We start from the raw sequence: 18,206 nt of genomic DNA on the forward strand, positions 1-18,206 counted from the left end.
GCGACCTGTAGGTGGCCTCTCACTTTGCTACAGTGCGTGGCAGGGTCGGACGCCATAGCGCTTGGAAGGCAGCGAGCCGTGTTCAAGCGAAGAGTGTACGACTCTGTACGCCTTATCCTTCAGTACGCTTGCAGCGCTTGGGGCCCATGAACTTAGTCCGAAATAGCAAACCTTGAACATGTATAAGCAAGTGCTGCACGCTTTGTCTCAGGTGGCAATCACTTTTCGAAAATATATCGCGATATTTCCAAGTATCTGGACTGGTCGCTGCTTTAAAGAACAAAAAACTTCCGCCTATCGCATATGGTATCATATATGAGCTATGGTATATGACATATGGGATTTTATACCGTATTCAACTCAAGGATTGAAATAACTAAGAATAGATATATAACATAACTTACCTGCCTATACATACATACCATTCTGAAAAAGTACGTTAGCACGCTCGCAGAATAAACATATTCAGAGATTCTTTCCTTAAACAAAACGTAAGTGAAACAGTTTTGTCAAAGGGATTTGTCTCGAGGAAACAGTTATCTTGCACCTCAGACCCGAAATTCTTCCTTTTATTGCGAAAGCAATACTACTAGTACTTTCAAGCCTTCGCGTAACCCGGCCGCAGTTACGTCTTACCCACGTGACGCTGTGACGTCACACTCCACGTGACACAGCTGCCAACTTGGGTCTCTCGTTTCATATGGGGCGGTTATATCAGAATCAGCCTGCTAGGACCCTGGCATTCACGTTACCCCTATAGGCCACTAAGGCACGTTCATATGGGTTGGTCAAAGCGGGGCTTTATATGTGGGCTGAGGAAGAAGAAAAAGAGAAGAAGAAGAACGCTCGGTCACCCGCAGCTAATGCTTTCGCTCAATATTTGATTCAGCAGCGTTGAACCGATTTAATTTTTGAATGAGTGTGACCTTTGCTTTTCTCTCTGCTGTATGTTATTTATCCCATGTACCAAAGTGTAACTTTTTAATTTTTCCAACTCTTGCCATGTGGCATAAGGGCATTATGAGTGAAGTATACAATCATCACAGAAGACACTGGTGTAGCATTTTTTTTTTGCGCCGATTTGCAATTGACTTGGTTTTGTCATCTGTGCTGTCATATTGTTTCATTCCATCCCTCTACAATAATTTCCTTCAATAAAACGGAGAGTTGAGCTAGTACATTTTTAAGGAATAACAGCGCAGGTGTTGTCTTCTTCCTTCTCCCTTGTCCTTCATTTCCGCGCTGTTATTCCTTAATAATAATTTCCTTAAGGCATTATAGGTATTTTTAATCCGTACATAAATATTAAAACACATCTAAATGTGAAAGTGGCCAAAAGTGTGGTTGCTGAATGCAATGGGTTGGTCTGCGCACCAGTACGCCACGATTCTGATGCCACAACGCCGCAAGAGGTGGGGCGGTAATCATTACCGTCCCAGAATTCAGTAGGCTAACTACAGCGCTGTATGTAGAACCTGCATGGAGAGGTCAGAAAAAGTAGCAAGTAGAACGGCTATGGGGGTTTGTGAACGGCCCCTGTCGAGTGCCTTCCTCTGCATTGAATGGAAACAGTAGGCGCGGTATGTCGTTTTTGCCAATCCAGCTGTACTAGCAGCTAGTGGACATCATTATAGTCCCCTTCGTTTTCTTTTCCGGTTCATGCAATCCGTAGGTTTTTGAAAGGGCGAGTTAAGTTCTATTCGTAATCGAAAATGTATCTACAAGCAGGCTTTAATTCAGGGGGAGTGTCGGGGTCCTGAGACCACACATAACCATTAAAAGGGGTCTGAAACCCCCGAGCTCGAATCTAAAGGAAATGTATAAATACGAAGCAGGTAACCATTATGTATTACTCTCATTGGCAGCAAGAACATTTCTTCGCTACCATTCCTTAAAAAAAAAAAAAAAACGCAGTGAGTTTTCGTGAAAATCTGAATTTTCAGATACTCGAGATGGAGAAAATAAAAGGTTGGTTGCTTTACACAAAAGCCGGAACGGATTCATGCTACAAATATGCCATCTCTTCGAGTTCGCCGGATCAAATGTACTGTATTATAAGAGCTGACTGACAGAATTGATGTCCTCGCGCGATATTACTGAGAGGCTATTCCAAGGAGGTTATGGCTATACTCGTCCCCTGTCAAACCGACCAACCTTGTCGTTTTTAGAATTTTTCGGTTAGTTTTCACTTTCCTCGCTTGCGGAGAAAACAAAATAATTGTTTATATTTTTCTCACCTGTTTCATTATACGTTTATAGGGATTTTCAATCTCGCGCTTCTTATATAAATTGTATTTAAAACACATCGAGCTCGCGCAGCTTCAATAAAGTGCAATAAAGTAGCAAAAATTTAATTGACACCTAAGTACTTTTACAAAATCTCCGTCGTACCAGCCAGTCAAGACTGTTCGAAAACCCTACCTTTGTCCTGGGTGTTATGAGTTCTACAATGAGATAGAGGTCTCATGAAAAAATATTCTATGCATTACAAGTGCCACGTACCACTATACCTTACACCACATGCAATCGAACACACCGGCAGAGCGCGGGGATCACTTTTTCTGGTGTGTGGTATATAATAATAATAAAAAAACCTGCTTTAAAAATTATTTCTTTTGCTATATTAAACGATCCGAAAGAATACCACCAGTTGCTATTCCCTTTTTTTTTTCATTTTCCTTCTTGCGCTTGAATCTCTGTCCTCCCCCCCCCCCCCCTCCCCCCTCTTATGGAACCAGACTTTAGGCATTGTCTACCAGAGAGTGTAGCTCTCCATGTCCTCAAAGCGTAAAACAACTGCAAGAAATTAGCGGGCACTTGCGCGTACATCCCAGCAGGTTGTTTCCAGTTAAGTGAGGACTTTAACCTCTTTCAGTTATTTGTTAATGACGACTCTGCTTAATTTAAGAGAAATACAGAAGTATGCTTCAAAATCGAGAATCACAAATGCCGATAGTGATCATATATGTCTGTTCACACGTGCTGAGCACACTACTAAATGTTACCGGTGGTGAAGGCATCCTGCTCTTGGCTCTTTTGCGTCGGAAATCACCGTTGTGATATCGAATGTTGCCGCAGCTTACAAAAAACGGCAGGCAGCTCTTACACGAGCGAGAAAGATCTGCCAAGGGTATGTTACGTACGTGACCAAGTAATTAAACAAATGAGCGAAAAATACATCGAATTTATTGGACATAACCGTTCATTTGCACTGCATTTATTTAGCTATGAAGAAAGGAAACAGGGTTTTATGTCCCGAAAAAAGGAGTAAGAGTAATTGCGTTTTCGAATTTTTAAAAACTGGTCTAGCCGTTACTAGTGACCGGTTGCAAGTGTCTAATTTCACTGAGGTGCTTGGCTTGTCTGTAATAGTTAAAACTTCGCTATTCGAATATTGTTAATCAGCCACGTAGTTTATTTTTTTCTTGATGTCTACCATAACAGCTAGGTATCAATATACCACAAAGGCAAGGTTTTTATCCAAAACGAAATCGTCTTCAAAAATTAGTGGTGGGCTTCTGTGAAATTCCTGGTATAGACAGTTATTGGCGGGCTTGCCTCGAAGATCTGGTGTGCTTTAATAATAGGACTCACTATCTGCGCCGCACTCTGCGCGATACCTAGCAAAGAAAGGCTAGTCGCAACTTGCGTGCGCCCTCGGTGGGAAACCTAACCATCAACTAACACCTGCATGTGTGCCTATGGGAGAAAAAAGCTTGCTTAGAGACCTGTGAAGTGTTAACGAGACCTACTCATGTATTACTGTCGAATCGACCGATTGATCTGCTGGAAATGCTTTCTGTATTCTAATTTCCTTTTGCAATTAGGTAATCTTAACAATCACTAGGAAATTTGGAATTTCATGCGGCGTCTTAAAATTTACACTACCAATCGATTCGCACTATCAAAAGAGGAATTGTTTTTCTTGGTGCACATTTGTTCAGCGCAGAGATTTCGAAATTAAAATATAAAAAAATTTGCCGACGATTACGTTACTTCTCAATGTGAAATATGAGCACAGATCATCAGCTGTTTAACATTTTCGATAGATTGAGGGAGAGAATTAGAGCAAGACATGTATACACAATCACAGACAACTTTTTATTTTCACACATATATTCTATACCAAATAGTTCCTCTCCCGCGAGTGACAGATACCGGACCTTTCCTTTCTCATAAGCCACTTAACTGACTCTAATTATGTTTCGCTGTAGGTGAAACGAAGAGGCATCCATGTGCTGTGCGATGTCAGTGCATGTTAAAGATCTCCAGGTGGTCGAAATTACTATGGAGTCCTCTACTGCTACACCCTTTTCACTCTTTCTGCTTTCACTCCCATCTTTCTCCCTTCCTTTATGGAGCGGTAAAGGTGTCCACAGAACAGGTGTGACAGACATTGCGCCTCTCCTTTTCTGTAAAACAATTATTATTGTTGTTTGCCCTAAAAAATTAACTAATAAACCACATCAACCGTTTTGCCACTTGCACACCTTTTCACGACGCTCTGTCCTATGGTAACATTCCTTTTCCGATACACCAAGTAGTTCCTCTTTTACAGCGCCGAAAAGGCCATGCACACCTTTCCGCTCTATCCTATGGTAACCACTCTTTTTGGCTGCGGAGTAGGTTACGAGGGTAACGACGACGCTGGCAATTACGTTACTAGTTAGTTACCAATTCCTCTTTTACAGAGCCGACAAAGCCATGCACACCTTTCCGTCACGCCCTATCCTATGGTGACATTCTTTTTTGGCTGCAAAGCTGGTTACGAGGGACAACGGCGACGCCGCGAAACGCAGGAACGGGCGCGAAAGAGCTGCGCTCTAAAAATTTGCGCTAGGCAGCCACAGAAAATGTTAACCACTCCATGCGGAATGTGCAAACAAGCATTGCGTAGGTGCGCAAAGTTAGCCTTTTGACGACCGCCTGCTGAAGTTTCCTGCAAAGCGACGCGTGCTAATAGAATACAGCATTTGTAGAAAACTCCGGCTCACGGTGTTCGCTGTTATGCACTGAGGTTCTGGTGCACCCCTCAACAGCCGCAGCTAAACAAGAAGAAAGGGGAGGGGGAGATGAACGGTCTACTCTCCGTCAAAGATTTAGACCTCTATGAGTGCACGCGCCTCGACTGAGATTCCTGTGAACAGGGCATAAAAACAAGGATTGTACTTCCGCAAGCATAGCCTGGCTGCGCTTTGAGTCCTGAACCAGAAACTCCAGGTCCGAGCCCGGCCCCAATCAGGGCTGCTACATTATCACTCTAATCAGCACGGCCATTGCTCGCCAAGCTCGATGTGAGGCCTGGTCCGGCCCATGAACCAGGTCCGTTACCGAAGCGGAGATAGGGATAAGGGCAACCAGCCTTCTTCTATGCACAAGTAAAGAAGTAATCTGGAAAGGCGCTGGCACTAAATAACAGTTTAAAAATTGGTTTGTTATGGACAACAATAATGAACAAAGACGAATTCACACACTCGGCTTTCTGAACAGTGATCTTGTGTGCGAATAACTCTAAAGTTTCGAGAGACAAGTAAAAGATGTTGCACACACGCACAATAAACTTTTTAATAACTTTAGATTTTAATCAGACATCTTTTAATGCCCGTGATGGGCAAATAAAAAAAAAACATCCTCGTTGACATAGCAATGACATTTTTTCAATGAGCACAATTTCGCGGGCTGAATTTACGGCCGCAGTGGTCGCATTTCTGCGTAGGAGAGAAGCGAAGCCAGGATAATCCGGAGCCAATACACTCTCTTATTAGCGTAGAATCTGTTATTGCGAGGCGAAAGCAGGTATCAGACTCCACCTCTGAACAGGGGCTGCCTGTCGATCGAGCAATCGAATGAAGGTCCTTCTCCAGTGGTTCTTAAGGCCCTTCATATGTCCAGTCGTGAGAGGTAACACAAACTCGAGCATCTGCGAAGCTCCTTTGGTGTATCCGGCGGCGTTCGCTAGCCAACAGCTGAGATCCCTGAGCCAGCGATGCCGCGTAGGAACGCACTCGTGCGAATGAGCCGTGCTCCAGACTCAATTCTCAAATATCCACAAAACACGCCTCGCGTGTGCAGGTCACCGCAGGGTCTTGCGCTTTGCGTTTTCAACTTCTCTTGTATCGTTCAGCGCGGTCAGATGTACGCGTCCTTAGTTGCTCGAACATAGAGCACTGTGCGGAACGGTGGTTAAACTCTGTCTACAAATGAGCTCTCCTTCATTCCGCGTCAACAAAGTAGTAGTAAGGGCTTATCAACAAGCCTCTGAAAAAACGTTTAGCGCAGGGGTTCTTTCATTTTCGAAATGTTTCTGGCAAAGGTTCGACAAATCAATATTGTTTGTAATTTTTCTAGCGTGAGGAAAGTGCAGCATAGTAGACACCAAGAATAGGTACGTATATCAGCGCTGAGTATTTGTTTTCTTTCTCAGTCAGCACCATACCCCAGTTTTATTCGTGTTGCTCTTTGAAAGCCTCTACTTTTAATCTGTGCACAACCCCTTTATGAAGGGGCCTGAGATCGGCGCAGGCCCGTAACTTAAAACTTGCGGAAGCCCTGGACCTCAGTATCAAAACGGAGCGCGGGCCAGACCCGAGGAAGCAGCCCATTTTCCAGCCCACCCTAAGCTTTTGAGCTGACCCGAGCCCGTGCGGTAAAACAGTGCCACCCTCCCTGTATTTTGATCATATTCTTCAATAACTCGGTGTCGTTCGCCAAACCGGGGAGGTGGTGAATGGATGCGGAAGCCATGAAGACCGAGACGGACAATCACGGTAGAGATGGTCGGGTTCTCCGCAGTGGACGCAGAGCGGACGGCGGTCAGGCGTGCGCCAAATTTCGGCTTTACGTCTGGGCAAGGGTCTATCGTCGAAATACTGCACTGGTTGCACTGAGGGCAGTGGAACTGTTGGCGGTGCGAGAATGGGCGGCGGTGAAGTGGGAGCCTGACACTGAAGAGCTTCCGTATATGTGAGCCGGGTGTCTGTCCCTGGCAGCGATAGTGGGCGCGTATTGACGGGAGAATATTGACGGGAGAAAGGGGGCTCTCGAACGTAGTTCTTCGCGCACGATGCTACGAATCAGTTCCCGCAGAGTCAGAATGCCGCTCCGAAGATCAAAATGATTCCGTTATTGTGGCAATATGGAAAGGTCGGCAGTAAGTCTGGGCGCGTTGTTGTACGACCTAGATTTTGATTCTGGTAACCTCAGCAAGAAATCCGTTGACAGTCAACGGTGGATTGCGCACAAGACCCGAGAACAGCTGCTCTTTCACGCCCAGCATTAAGTGCCTCACCTTTTGGTCTTCAGGCATGGCGGGATCGGCTTGCCTGAAGAGGAGTGTCATGTCTTCGACGTACGCTTGGGCACTCCCATTCGCTATCTTGGAGCGAGAATGGTGGGCACGTTCTGCATGTACGCGGAAATCTGCGCTGGTGTAAGCCTCGAGCAGTTGACGACGGAATTCTGGTCACGATGTTAAAACTTGCTCTTGGTTCTCGAATCAGGTACACGCGCCATCGTCAAGGCTGAAGTAGACATTCCTTAGTTTGACGGTGTCGTTCCTCTGCTTGAAAGCAGCGACAATTTCAAACTGAAGGAACCAGTCCTCCACATCCTCAAAAAGGTCCCCGTGGAAATACGTCTGCACCAGAGGGACCTGTAAGGTGTAGTTAAAGGCCGGCGTGACGCCGGCAAATTGCTGAGTAGAAGAGCTGGATGTCACGGTGGCGGCTAATGGCTGAAGTTCGGAGAGTCCCTGGAGCCGTCAATTGGAGCGATGTACTGGGGTGTCCAATAGTACAAGGCTGTCGTGACGTCTTCCACATGGTGTCTTTTAAATAGGCGACTGTTTTACCCAGCCCCTCAACCAGAATGTCACCTAGTCGGTAACTCGGGACACCAAGGAGAGCTTTCATGATAGGGGGTCAGCCCAGACACAACGGCAGAAACCCGCACAGGCGCGCAAGCGCGAGCGACACTTCGTCGTCCTTCTCTCTTCTGTCATGTGCCACCTGGCAATGCTAGGTGGCAATATTACATTTGAAGCAACGAAGACTGCAACAGAGAGTCCGCCAGCTATTTTGAAACGTGCTTTGGAAGTGAAGGAACACTCAGCCAATGAAAAGGGGTAGACTTCCAGTGACCAAAACGATGCTTTGTTTCCCGTCATGACCAACCCTGCGGTTTTCAGTAACTTTGATGTTCAACTGTGGAGCCCATGGTTGCGGAATCTAATCTTGGCTTCGGCGGTAGCTTTCACAGTCAAGTAAATTCAAATTTGGAGTTGGCTGTCAGACATCAGAGCCTGTTAAGCATTCTTGCGTGGTTGAAATTATTTTGCAGTACTTACCTACAGTATCCCTCATACATTTTTGTGCAGTTAAAAGATGACAAATTCAACATATATCGCACCACATCACGCCTACCATATATACCGTACACTGTACCGTACCGTTACAGAAATGTGAGTTGAAGATGAATAGAAACACGAGTAAGTAGACCAATAACGAAGGAAATTGAGCTGACCTAGCACAGAGCTCAAATATTTCGGTTATGTAATGGATACCGAAGACAGCGAAAAATTGGGGAACATACATGCTCCGCTTTAAATGTAGGTATGACGTGACAGTAATAGCTCCCATGAACCGGCTCCGATTGTGGGTCCCCGTTCGCGTTCATTTGCTTTCTTACTCTCTTATTCTATCACGCATCCCTTAATACGCATTTCTCTTATCTCACAAGTTTCCCACGTGCTCATGTACCGTTTTGGAGAAAAGTTACTAGGCTGCAGGGCTTGCTTTGCAGTCACGTAAAGCAGTTTTTAAAGATGCATGAAAGAGAAAAGAGGTCCTAAAACTCGAGGACAAGAGTTGTCTTTACCATACAGGTTATATAGGTTTTCAGAGGTGCCGTGACCGCTATGCTACAAGGCTGAAAATGATACCGTGCAGCCTAGTTAGTTTTGAAAAAGATGGTAGATGGTGTATGAATTTATTAGCATATACATTCTCAAGCTGACATAGTATGTGAAAGACTTTCCGATATAGATGCGACGCCCCACTTTAACCGGGCTGTACGAGCTCCTGCCAACGTGGCTATGTCATGTAACTTTGTGACGTCACGCACCCCGAGGACGAACCAGTTCCCGGCCAAGTTAGCTGCAAACTACCAGCTGCCATGATTCTCTGCTAAAAACTCCGACGCCAAAGCCAACCGCCGGAATGACGCCGGTGTTTCTCGACAACAGGGCTTTCAACGCTGTCGCGTTAAAAGGGAGCAATTACAAAGCAGGCACATGAAAACTAAGGGAACGGCGCCCCTGACAAAGGAGTTTTATTTGCGCATACATGCCCATTTATAATAAAACGAGCTACACCACGTATGCCCTTCCACAAAGTAATAAACAATGTACTACAACGCACGGTATTAGAATCACTGTAACGGAGCTACGACAAAAGAAAGCATCGCGATGGAGACGAAAAAAAAAATTACGAGAGACTTTGGCGACTAAAGTAGTGAAAGGTGAAAGCCCGAGTGCCGCATTCTTCTACACAACTGGCACTAATTAGTAAATAATTATTTAGTCATAGAATAATTGGTTAACAATTAGTAATTAATTGGGTAATCATTGAATTACTGAATTAGTTATCAATTAATAACTAAATATGTATTACCCCGCCGGGGTGGCGCAGTGGTTACAGCGCTCGACTACTATTCCCAAGGACGCGGGATCGAATCCCGGCCTCGGCGGCAGCTTTTCGATGGAGGCGAAAAGCAAGGCGCCCGTGTGCTGTGCGATGTCAGTGCACGTTAAAGAACCCCAGTTGGTCGAAATTTCCGGAGTCTTCCACTACGCCGTCTCTCATAGCATAAGTCGATTTGGGACGTTAAACCCCACAAACCACCACCGCCAACTAAATATTTATTAGTTTTTGTCGTTGACATATATGGCCATACAAGGCACGCATTCGCGCATACTGTGGTGGTGCTTGGTTGAGACCTCCATGACGTCATCCCGCCTCGGCCAATAAGAGCCGCCGCATAAGCGGGACACATTCTGTCCACGACTGCGTGAGCCATTAAATGCTTTCGCCTTAAAAGCACATTAGCCGGCAAAGACCGATAACCATCAAGTGTACCAAAGAAAGAAACAATAATGCCAAATCGAATTTTTATTTATTCATTTATTTATTTGTACTGGAGTGCCCATGGGACTTAGTCAACTAGCCTTTCTTGTGGTGTAGACTGAGGTAATTTAATCGTGACCGCGTTAAGGCTCCCGTTAAGTGAAGAATCCAGGCGTCGGCGTTGTCTGCATTTGCGGGCGAAACGATGAGGCCTCTCCGAATATTAGCAGCCGTTGGCAGGTGATATGGTCGGGCTCTGATTGTCTGGCGGGTTACGTGACGCATCAGCACCACATTACATGGACGAGTTGACAGGAGCGCCTTTGATGTGAGAGGGTGGGAATGGAGCCCTCCAGAACCTCTGGATCCCGAGTCAGACACGCTACTCAAAAGCTACGCAGGGACGTTCGCAGGGCTTTGTCGAAAAAGCGGGGCTTCATTTCTGTTTCGGGGGATCTTTCACCTAATTTGGCAGCTGATAAGTGTACGCTGATGAGTAAGTGTAGGATAATAGAGACTCAAATTAAATGATTACCTAATTAGCTAGTAGCAAAGGGCATACACGCGAGCTAGGATCCGCAAAGCAGACGGGAACCGTTTCTGCTGTCGCGCCATACCCTTAAAGTCGGAGCTAAAGTGTCCCCTCAACATTTTGTCGACTTGTCAGCAGGCACTCCAAATCTGTGTGCTCTAATAGTTGGTTGACAGGTTCGTTTTCGTTTCGTTGAAACGCATCTGTGATATGGCTCAGTTGTATTATAAACGGGCAGGCATGTGGGAATAACGCTCATTTGTAAGCGGCGCTGGTCCCGCCGTTTCCGTGGGTTTTATTTGTCCACCTGTTCTCTTTCCTGCACCTTCAACACCTTTTATAATTACCAAGTAGGTAGTCGGTACCGATGTATTACTTCTTAGGGAATATCTGGAATTTGGATAAACCAACCCATGCTCTCTACACCGCTGAATGTATAGTCCGCCAGTACCACTAGCGTATAGCTTGCGTGTAGTCCGCCTAGCGTATAGTCCGCCAGTACTACTAGCTTGCAGGAAGCGATACATACCGGGTATTCCGACATGATGTTGTCGCTGGCAGCAGACAGCGGGCAGCGCACCCAAGCTGAACTAATCAAGTGCCTTGTCGTTTTCGACGGTCCACCGAGAAAACACGCGGCTTTTCGTGCGCTGTCCATACGTGAGTGCACTTGTCGGCAGATTCCCAAATAACGTACGCGTCGACGCTGTACCCGAAAAATTGGGCGCGCTTTAGAGAAATGCACAGCAGTGCGACGCGGACCTGTTAAACTACGCCTCTTCAAGCGCGAACGACTGACTGGACTATGCGTCTGGACCTGGCCGCCCGTACACATCGCCGACATTCATGACTTCTAGTTCTGGCAAGCAGTTTGATACTTGCCCTGATTGGCGTCGATCGCGCGTCTGTTGGCCCGTGCGAGCCATTCGCGACGGCGTCGCCAGAGGGATCCTTTGCTATCTCGCCCTCATGCACACGTATTTTGGGAATCGTGAAGAACCCGCAGTCGGCCTGTTCGATCGTGCCAGCATCGTCTGGGCGCACTACGCACGCGACTATGTAGACGAGGCTATGTGACAGTGCCGTACTGCCTCGTCGGCTGCCGACATCATCATCATGATGGATTACCCACATGCATCGCTTCATGCAAGCTCCCTAAAGGGTGGAATGAGAGCAAAACACTAGAGGCGATCACATGGAACCGACAGGGATTGGTTGAGTTGAGTTATCGCGTCCAAAATCGGTTGCAAGGTTTATGTACATGCGTATGGGTCGGATCGGAGAGTTGAGTCAACTCCGCCGCAAGGAGTGGGCTGACTCACTCGACCTCCCTGCTGGAAGCATGTAAACACTGTTGAATAGAGTCGGGGAATCGTGAGAGAGCAGAACGGGATGGAAAATGCCGGGGATGCTCTGGGGTGAACACCGGATTCCGGTGCCATCTGCTAGTTACTGCGTCTCTCGATGAGGCGCCGCCGTAATCTACACTTGTCGGGTCGGGTTCATGCAAACCCAGCAGGGTCGAGTCCACTCAACTCAATCCCTCAACTCTACCCCCGCAGTCGAGTCCATGTAAACAGGGCTACTGCTTACAAGAGCCTAATTTATTTTATAATTGCGATTCCTGGGTTTGTATTAAAGTATTTGAAATATAAATATTTTAGATGCCCTTGACTTCCGTTGATTGCAATGACAAGGTAGTGAAGAGCATCGGGAAAGCAGACAGACCTAGTACTGCCTTAAGTCCCACTCGTGGTCAGGACCAGTAGACTGCAATTACCAGGCTTTTATGGGAATACAAAGAAGTAGCAAAGGCCAGCGCGAGACCATTGCGGGTATTAAATAATGAATACCGAAAATGAAATTGGCTGTGCCTCAAAATGAGAGATTTTTACAAAATGTAACAGTTGTTAGCTTTAACATTTCTTCATTATATTACAAATGGAGCTAGTACGAGGTCATGGCTGTACGTATGAAATTCTGCCGCTGTGTTAACAAATTTAAATAGCCGTTTTTGCGGCTGGTGGAACAATTTTTGTATGTGGGTTGTAGGTTAGCTGTTCATAGGTGCATCCATCCGATGCGGTAGGTCACTGACTTTGGCGTTCTGATGCCGATCAGAAGTGTGCAAGATCGATCGACGCAAATCGCGAAAACACCCATATAGCGTGCGACTCCAGTAGATGTTAGAGATCTCCGGGTAATCTAAACTACTCCGGAACCCTCCTGTGCATCGTCCCTCATAGGAAACCTTTCGACTGATAAACCACGCAAATTACTCTTTCTACCAGCTTGTAGCATCTTCTTTATACGTTCTTTTCTCTTTCAGTTGTCAGCGGTGCAGCCTGGCACTCAAGTGTCTGAGTCTGACAGCAACCTCTTTGTGAAATGCAAAGACGGTTATCAGTTTGCAAAGCAGGAGTTGCGTCCACGCGGAGACCGAACAGAAATGCACCTGAACTGCAGAGACGGCCTGTGGGATCCACCAGAGCCCTGGTGCACAGAAAGTAAGTGGATGTATTGAGTCCATGCTTCGGGGATAGATGCCAACAGTGCTGAAGTGGGGCTGATGTTTTAGCCATAGGGCTGATAAACAAAACAAACCATCGGTATGCGGAAGGGTTTGAAGTAAAGCTTGCCCTGGTTGAGGAATTAGTCAAGAACGAGCACCACGAACAGCTCGGCCTGTACTGTGTATTTTGCCTTTGTGCTTCAGTTCTGAAAATATACTTTACCTTCTTCGTTGCTAACGAAAAAATGACGGCAGAGGGAAAGACGATAAAACGCAAGCGCTTTTTGCGCTTGTGTTGTGCTGTCTTCTCTTTCGTCGTTATCTTTTTTTTCGCTCGTCAACACTTATTGCGTAGCACTAACCCAACGAATGATATTACTGCATTTTACAGAACCCAAGAACGACGACAGGAGCAGCTAACCAAAGTTGCAACCAATACTTTGAGATTTGTTTGCTTCAGAAACAATTAGATAACAAAACAATTTCTCGTAGTACAGTATATCCTGTCTGTCAGCTACGTTTCGCAGTGAAATCATATTATCGAGAATTGCAGGTCAAGCAGTCTCGGACATGTTTTAATTGTAAGGCAACTGTAAAAATTTTTAAAATCTTGATTTGCATATATTAATGAGAACGGTTTAAGGTTTCGACGCGTGATAAAAAAATCTGCTATTGATGTTTCTCCCGCACTCTCAGCGCGTACTTAAATTGGGCATGGAAAACCAATGGGCTGCGTTTCTTAAAGTAATTTCCAGTCAAATGTGGAATATCGTAACGTACTTTATGTACATATATTCATAGAACTTCTCGGAGCTTCCAATTCGTAGTAACATTTGGCTTGTGAAGTAGGTCCTGCGCTCGCATTGGGTAATTAGGACTTTCCAAGAAAACGTGTGGGGAAGTAGGCCAGGTAAATCAGATCTACATATATATATATATATATATATATATATATATATATATATATATATATATATATATATATATATATATATATATATATATATATATATATATATATAGATCTGGTTTCCCTGGCCTATACTTTCAAAATTTGACTTTTGAACCACGGGTTACAAAACAAAATATTGGAGGTAGGCCAGGAAAGCCAGTGAGATACACCTGCCAGCCGTATTGCGCAGCACAGACACTTATTTTGCACTTACTTATCGAACTATATGCTATTTCTTCTCATTTACTAAATAGGGATTTTAGACAATAAACAGGATTTGGAAAGGTAGACAGCACCTTCAGAAACTCCCGTTCCGTTAATTCCAATAAAGTCTCACGTGTACCTTTCTTCCAGGCTCGAAAGCAAGCCCGAGAAATACCAATAATATTGTCACATGTGACTAGCGCATTTGCGCGCCACGATTGTGGTGCTCTCAGTCGTGTTTCCAGCGAATGAAATCAGTCGCTGTCGTCACTTGACAGTCCCGTTGCAGCGGCAGGCTGACATGTTGACGATGGTCGCAGCGAGCTCGGCGCGCTCGCTGCTACTTGCACGGTTACGTGCGCCGGCTGACTGACGCAGGCGAAGAAACCATCGCAAGCATATCGTCTTGCAGGTACAAACAAGGCGAAGGCTGATAAAAAATGCGACAAGGGGCGATGAGCGGTAGCCTTCATTTCGCCAGTTGCTACGCCGCACCGCTCACGACAGGCAGCGATGACGGAATAAGTGTTTACGTTATGGTTCACGCTATATTTCGCCTATTTGGTCGTAAAGAATGCATAGATTTAATCAGAGCGGCGGGAAAAGCCCTTTGAACTTAGAATTGAAGTCTCGCAGTAATAAATGCGCCTTTTACTGCCAGACAAGCTGCACACAAGCAGTAAATGTCATCTGGACTAATACTTTCAACGAAAAAAAAATAGTAATAGACATGTCTTCAGTGCCTTTTAAAAGATCCCCAGGTTACCTCCGTGCACTCGTGCACCCGGTGGCCTCCGTGGCTCCGTGCGCCCGCCGCAGGTGCAGCCGCCAACGGCGCTGCGTTCAGCCTCACCAGTGGCTACGTCTGCGTCCTCAATGCGATGTCGCCCTTTGGAATACATCTAAACAAAATTTTTAAAAACATATTCATGATTTCAGAGTGCAGCTATGATCCCACGGCTTAGTCAGGAATAACCGAGTACACATTGAAACAGATTGTAAAAGAATGGAACGACATTTCAAATGCGATGTATTTTTAAAAAGCGTGTTCATGTGAGTCATCCCTGGCTGACGGCACCAACGGGAGCGTGGCCCAAAGAAACACATGAAATGAAAAGAAAAAAATTTCCAACACTTCTCTCTCGACGTGTATCCATGCAGGCAGAAATTCGTTCACAGTTGACGTGTGTGCTTTCATTTTGACAAAATATGCTACTGCATTTCGGAGCTACATTTTAAAAACGCCGCAATAAGTATATGTTGGAAAGCCGACATACTTTTAACAAGTGTTCAATCGGCTGGTGTTTCTCCGAATCGTACCAGCTTCTCTCCTGGAGTCCCACACACTGTCACGTTTATTACCGTGGCTCAATAGTACGGTCATTGAAAATAGCCTATACTCTGTTTCATAAATCAGGTGCAACGCAGCGAAAGCTACGCAAGTATAGTCCGCAAGAAAAAAAAGAGTAGAAGGACGCAGGGTGCAGGGCACCTCTGTAGCAGTTACCGCGGCTATATCTTGCCGTCAAATAGGTCTTTTGAAACAGATGAAAATCACCAGGTGATTCTTTCTACTCTGCCTGTATACAGGAAATATTGCTTTAAATACCGTTATTTTGCACACCAATGTGCGGGTTCGCCCTTATCGAGTCGAAGATTTCAGGGAAGCGCTGGCTCGGCTGATACTGTTCGCCTTTGGGAGCGTATCGAATGAGCCATGTGTGGGCCTTTACGTTCGCCACTGCCGCGGCGGTAAAGAGTGAATGTGAAGGAGCGCCGTTGTCTGGTCATCGACCGCTGTCAACCAGGACGTTCGCCTGAAGCTGCATTGGTTGTTGCACAATGTGCCCGACGACGACATGAGGGTAGCCTTTGTTCTGTGCAGCAAGGTGAGCGAAGTGTCAAAGGAAGGGTGGGACGTCCAAGGGGTAGCCAACAAAGGTTTAACGACCCAAATGGGTCGTTGAAACTGAAACCAGGCGTGAAGCTTGAGGACCTGCCTTATGAATTCAGGGTGTGCGGTGAACTCGCTCTTGTTATTGTACCGGGCAGAGGCCCTCTCTGCCTACGCTGCCACGGTAAGGGACACATCCGTCGTGAGTGCCAGGTTCCACAGTGCAGTCCCTGTAGCCGCTACGGACATAAAGAGAGCAAGTGCGCACGAACGTGGGCGAGTGCAGCTGTTCCTGTGAGCACTGACATGGCGTCATCATGGACAAAGCGGGCGCAGAGGAGGCTGCAGCGGCTGCAACTGATGCAGCAGTCAAGGGGAAATCCCCAGCTATGCCACACGTGATCTCAGATATTGAGGAGTCTAACAGTGGATGCCAACCACAAGACCTGTAACCACCTGAAGTTGAGACAGCAAAGGATGAAAACTACGTAAACAGCACGGAGCAAGCCACCAGCGTTACCCGACATGTTGACAATATGAAGGGGACAGATGGGTCCGCCAGGAACCAGTCAGGAAATCAACCATACGAGAACATTGGGGACGGAAGACATGAATCAAGTGGGGGCAGGGAGCCACCGCAGAGGGCTGCTGGAGTACGGCGAGCGACGTTAAGACCGTGGCCCAATATATAATGGCTGATCTACGAGCGCCGGCTAAGCAGCCGCCGTAGTGATGGGTGCGTGTTCTGAAGGGCTTCTTTAGACGCGAGATGGCCCCCTTTGATGACGGAGTGTGTAAGCTGGACTTCCAGACCGGACACACTGGATGGTTGTGCAAGAGACTCGGAAGAAGAGGCATGTGAATTCTCACCACCTTGAACTAGGCATGTCATCCTCTCCCGTCGTCTGCTGGTCTGAGGTAGGCACCATACGGTTTCGTTATCCACACTAGAAAGATGAATTCAACATCTTTAGCAGCAGTGCGTGTTGCAGCTTTTACTGGAGCAACTTTTAATGTCAGGCGACGTGATAGGAAACGCCAATACCAGTTCAGCAGGCCGTGCCTCGAAAATAAACTAGACACAATAGCCGTACAGGAGACGAAAGTCGAAAGTCAGGAACAGAGTGACCGTATGGTGCAGCCCTTTTCAACACGCTACAAAATATGCGTATGTCATTCTTCTAGCACGTCCGGTGGGTGTGCTGTGTTTATCAAGAATTCTTTGGGGATTCTGGTGCAAAGTGTAATAGTTTGTCAAAGTGGCCACTTACTTGTAGTCGACTATTCATATTGTTATTTGCTATTGAGACTGTTATGTGCGTATTCCCACGACGGGAAGAGCGAGCGCATAGGGTTTTGGAAGATTTGAGCAATATGTGTGCTGTGAGCATTTAATTTTGCTTCTGACAAAACACCCGTCCGTGACAAAAGTGCGTATTTGTTGAATTCCACTCATTCAATAAAATTGTTTAGATGATGTCACTGAAGTCCTTTCGGCCTATGCCCCATTTTACTCACTTTCATGGTGAAAGTCACGCGAGGTTGGATAGAATTTATGCGTCGCTTGAACTGATTACTTTGTGCAATAACTCTGAGGTAAAACATATGTCGTTTACTGACCATAGCTTAGTAATGGTCAGCTAGGGGGGAAAGAAAATAAATCCAGATTCTCATTGGACTTTGGAAGGTGAATTCACAATTACTTGAGCACTAGCATTTTGTATTATGTTAAAAAATATATTGCAGAATTACTCTCAGCAAAGCCTGGGAACTGGGTAGGCATGTGGGAGGATTTTAAACAGAAGGCGAGAATAAACGCGATTGAAAGAGTAAGCATTATATGCCGTGACAAACAGATGAAGGAAAAAGAGCTACACTGCCAACTAGACCTGCTTGTATGCCTGGAAAGTTCTCAGCCTCGATTGATAAGAAAGAAATAAGAGAAACAAAAAGTAATCTTGAGAATATCGATAAAGGCAAGTACAGAGCTG

The 18,206-nt window shown here is 46.0% G+C and overlaps 1 protein-coding gene across 4 annotated transcripts in view; it reads left to right on the top strand.

The window, feature by feature from the left end:
- LOC146202230 (complement factor H-like) overlaps nt 1–18,206 on the top strand; it is a 277,186-nt gene that overhangs the window by 56,216 nt on the left and 202,764 nt on the right. For all 4 annotated transcript variants that reach the window (XM_084588027.1, XM_084588026.1, XM_084588028.1 and 1 more), the window contains exon 8: nt 12,983–13,160. In XM_084588027.1, the coding sequence (XP_084444153.1) occupies nt 12,983–13,160 (178 nt within the window). The remainder of the gene's footprint in view (nt 1–12,982; nt 13,161–18,206) is intronic.

This window comes from Amblyomma maculatum, chromosome 1 (assembly GCF_055883805.1).
Source record: "Amblyomma maculatum isolate TAMU_Amacu chromosome 1, ASM5588380v1, whole genome shotgun sequence".
Lineage (NCBI taxonomy): Eukaryota > Metazoa > Arthropoda > Arachnida > Ixodida > Ixodidae > Amblyomma > Amblyomma maculatum.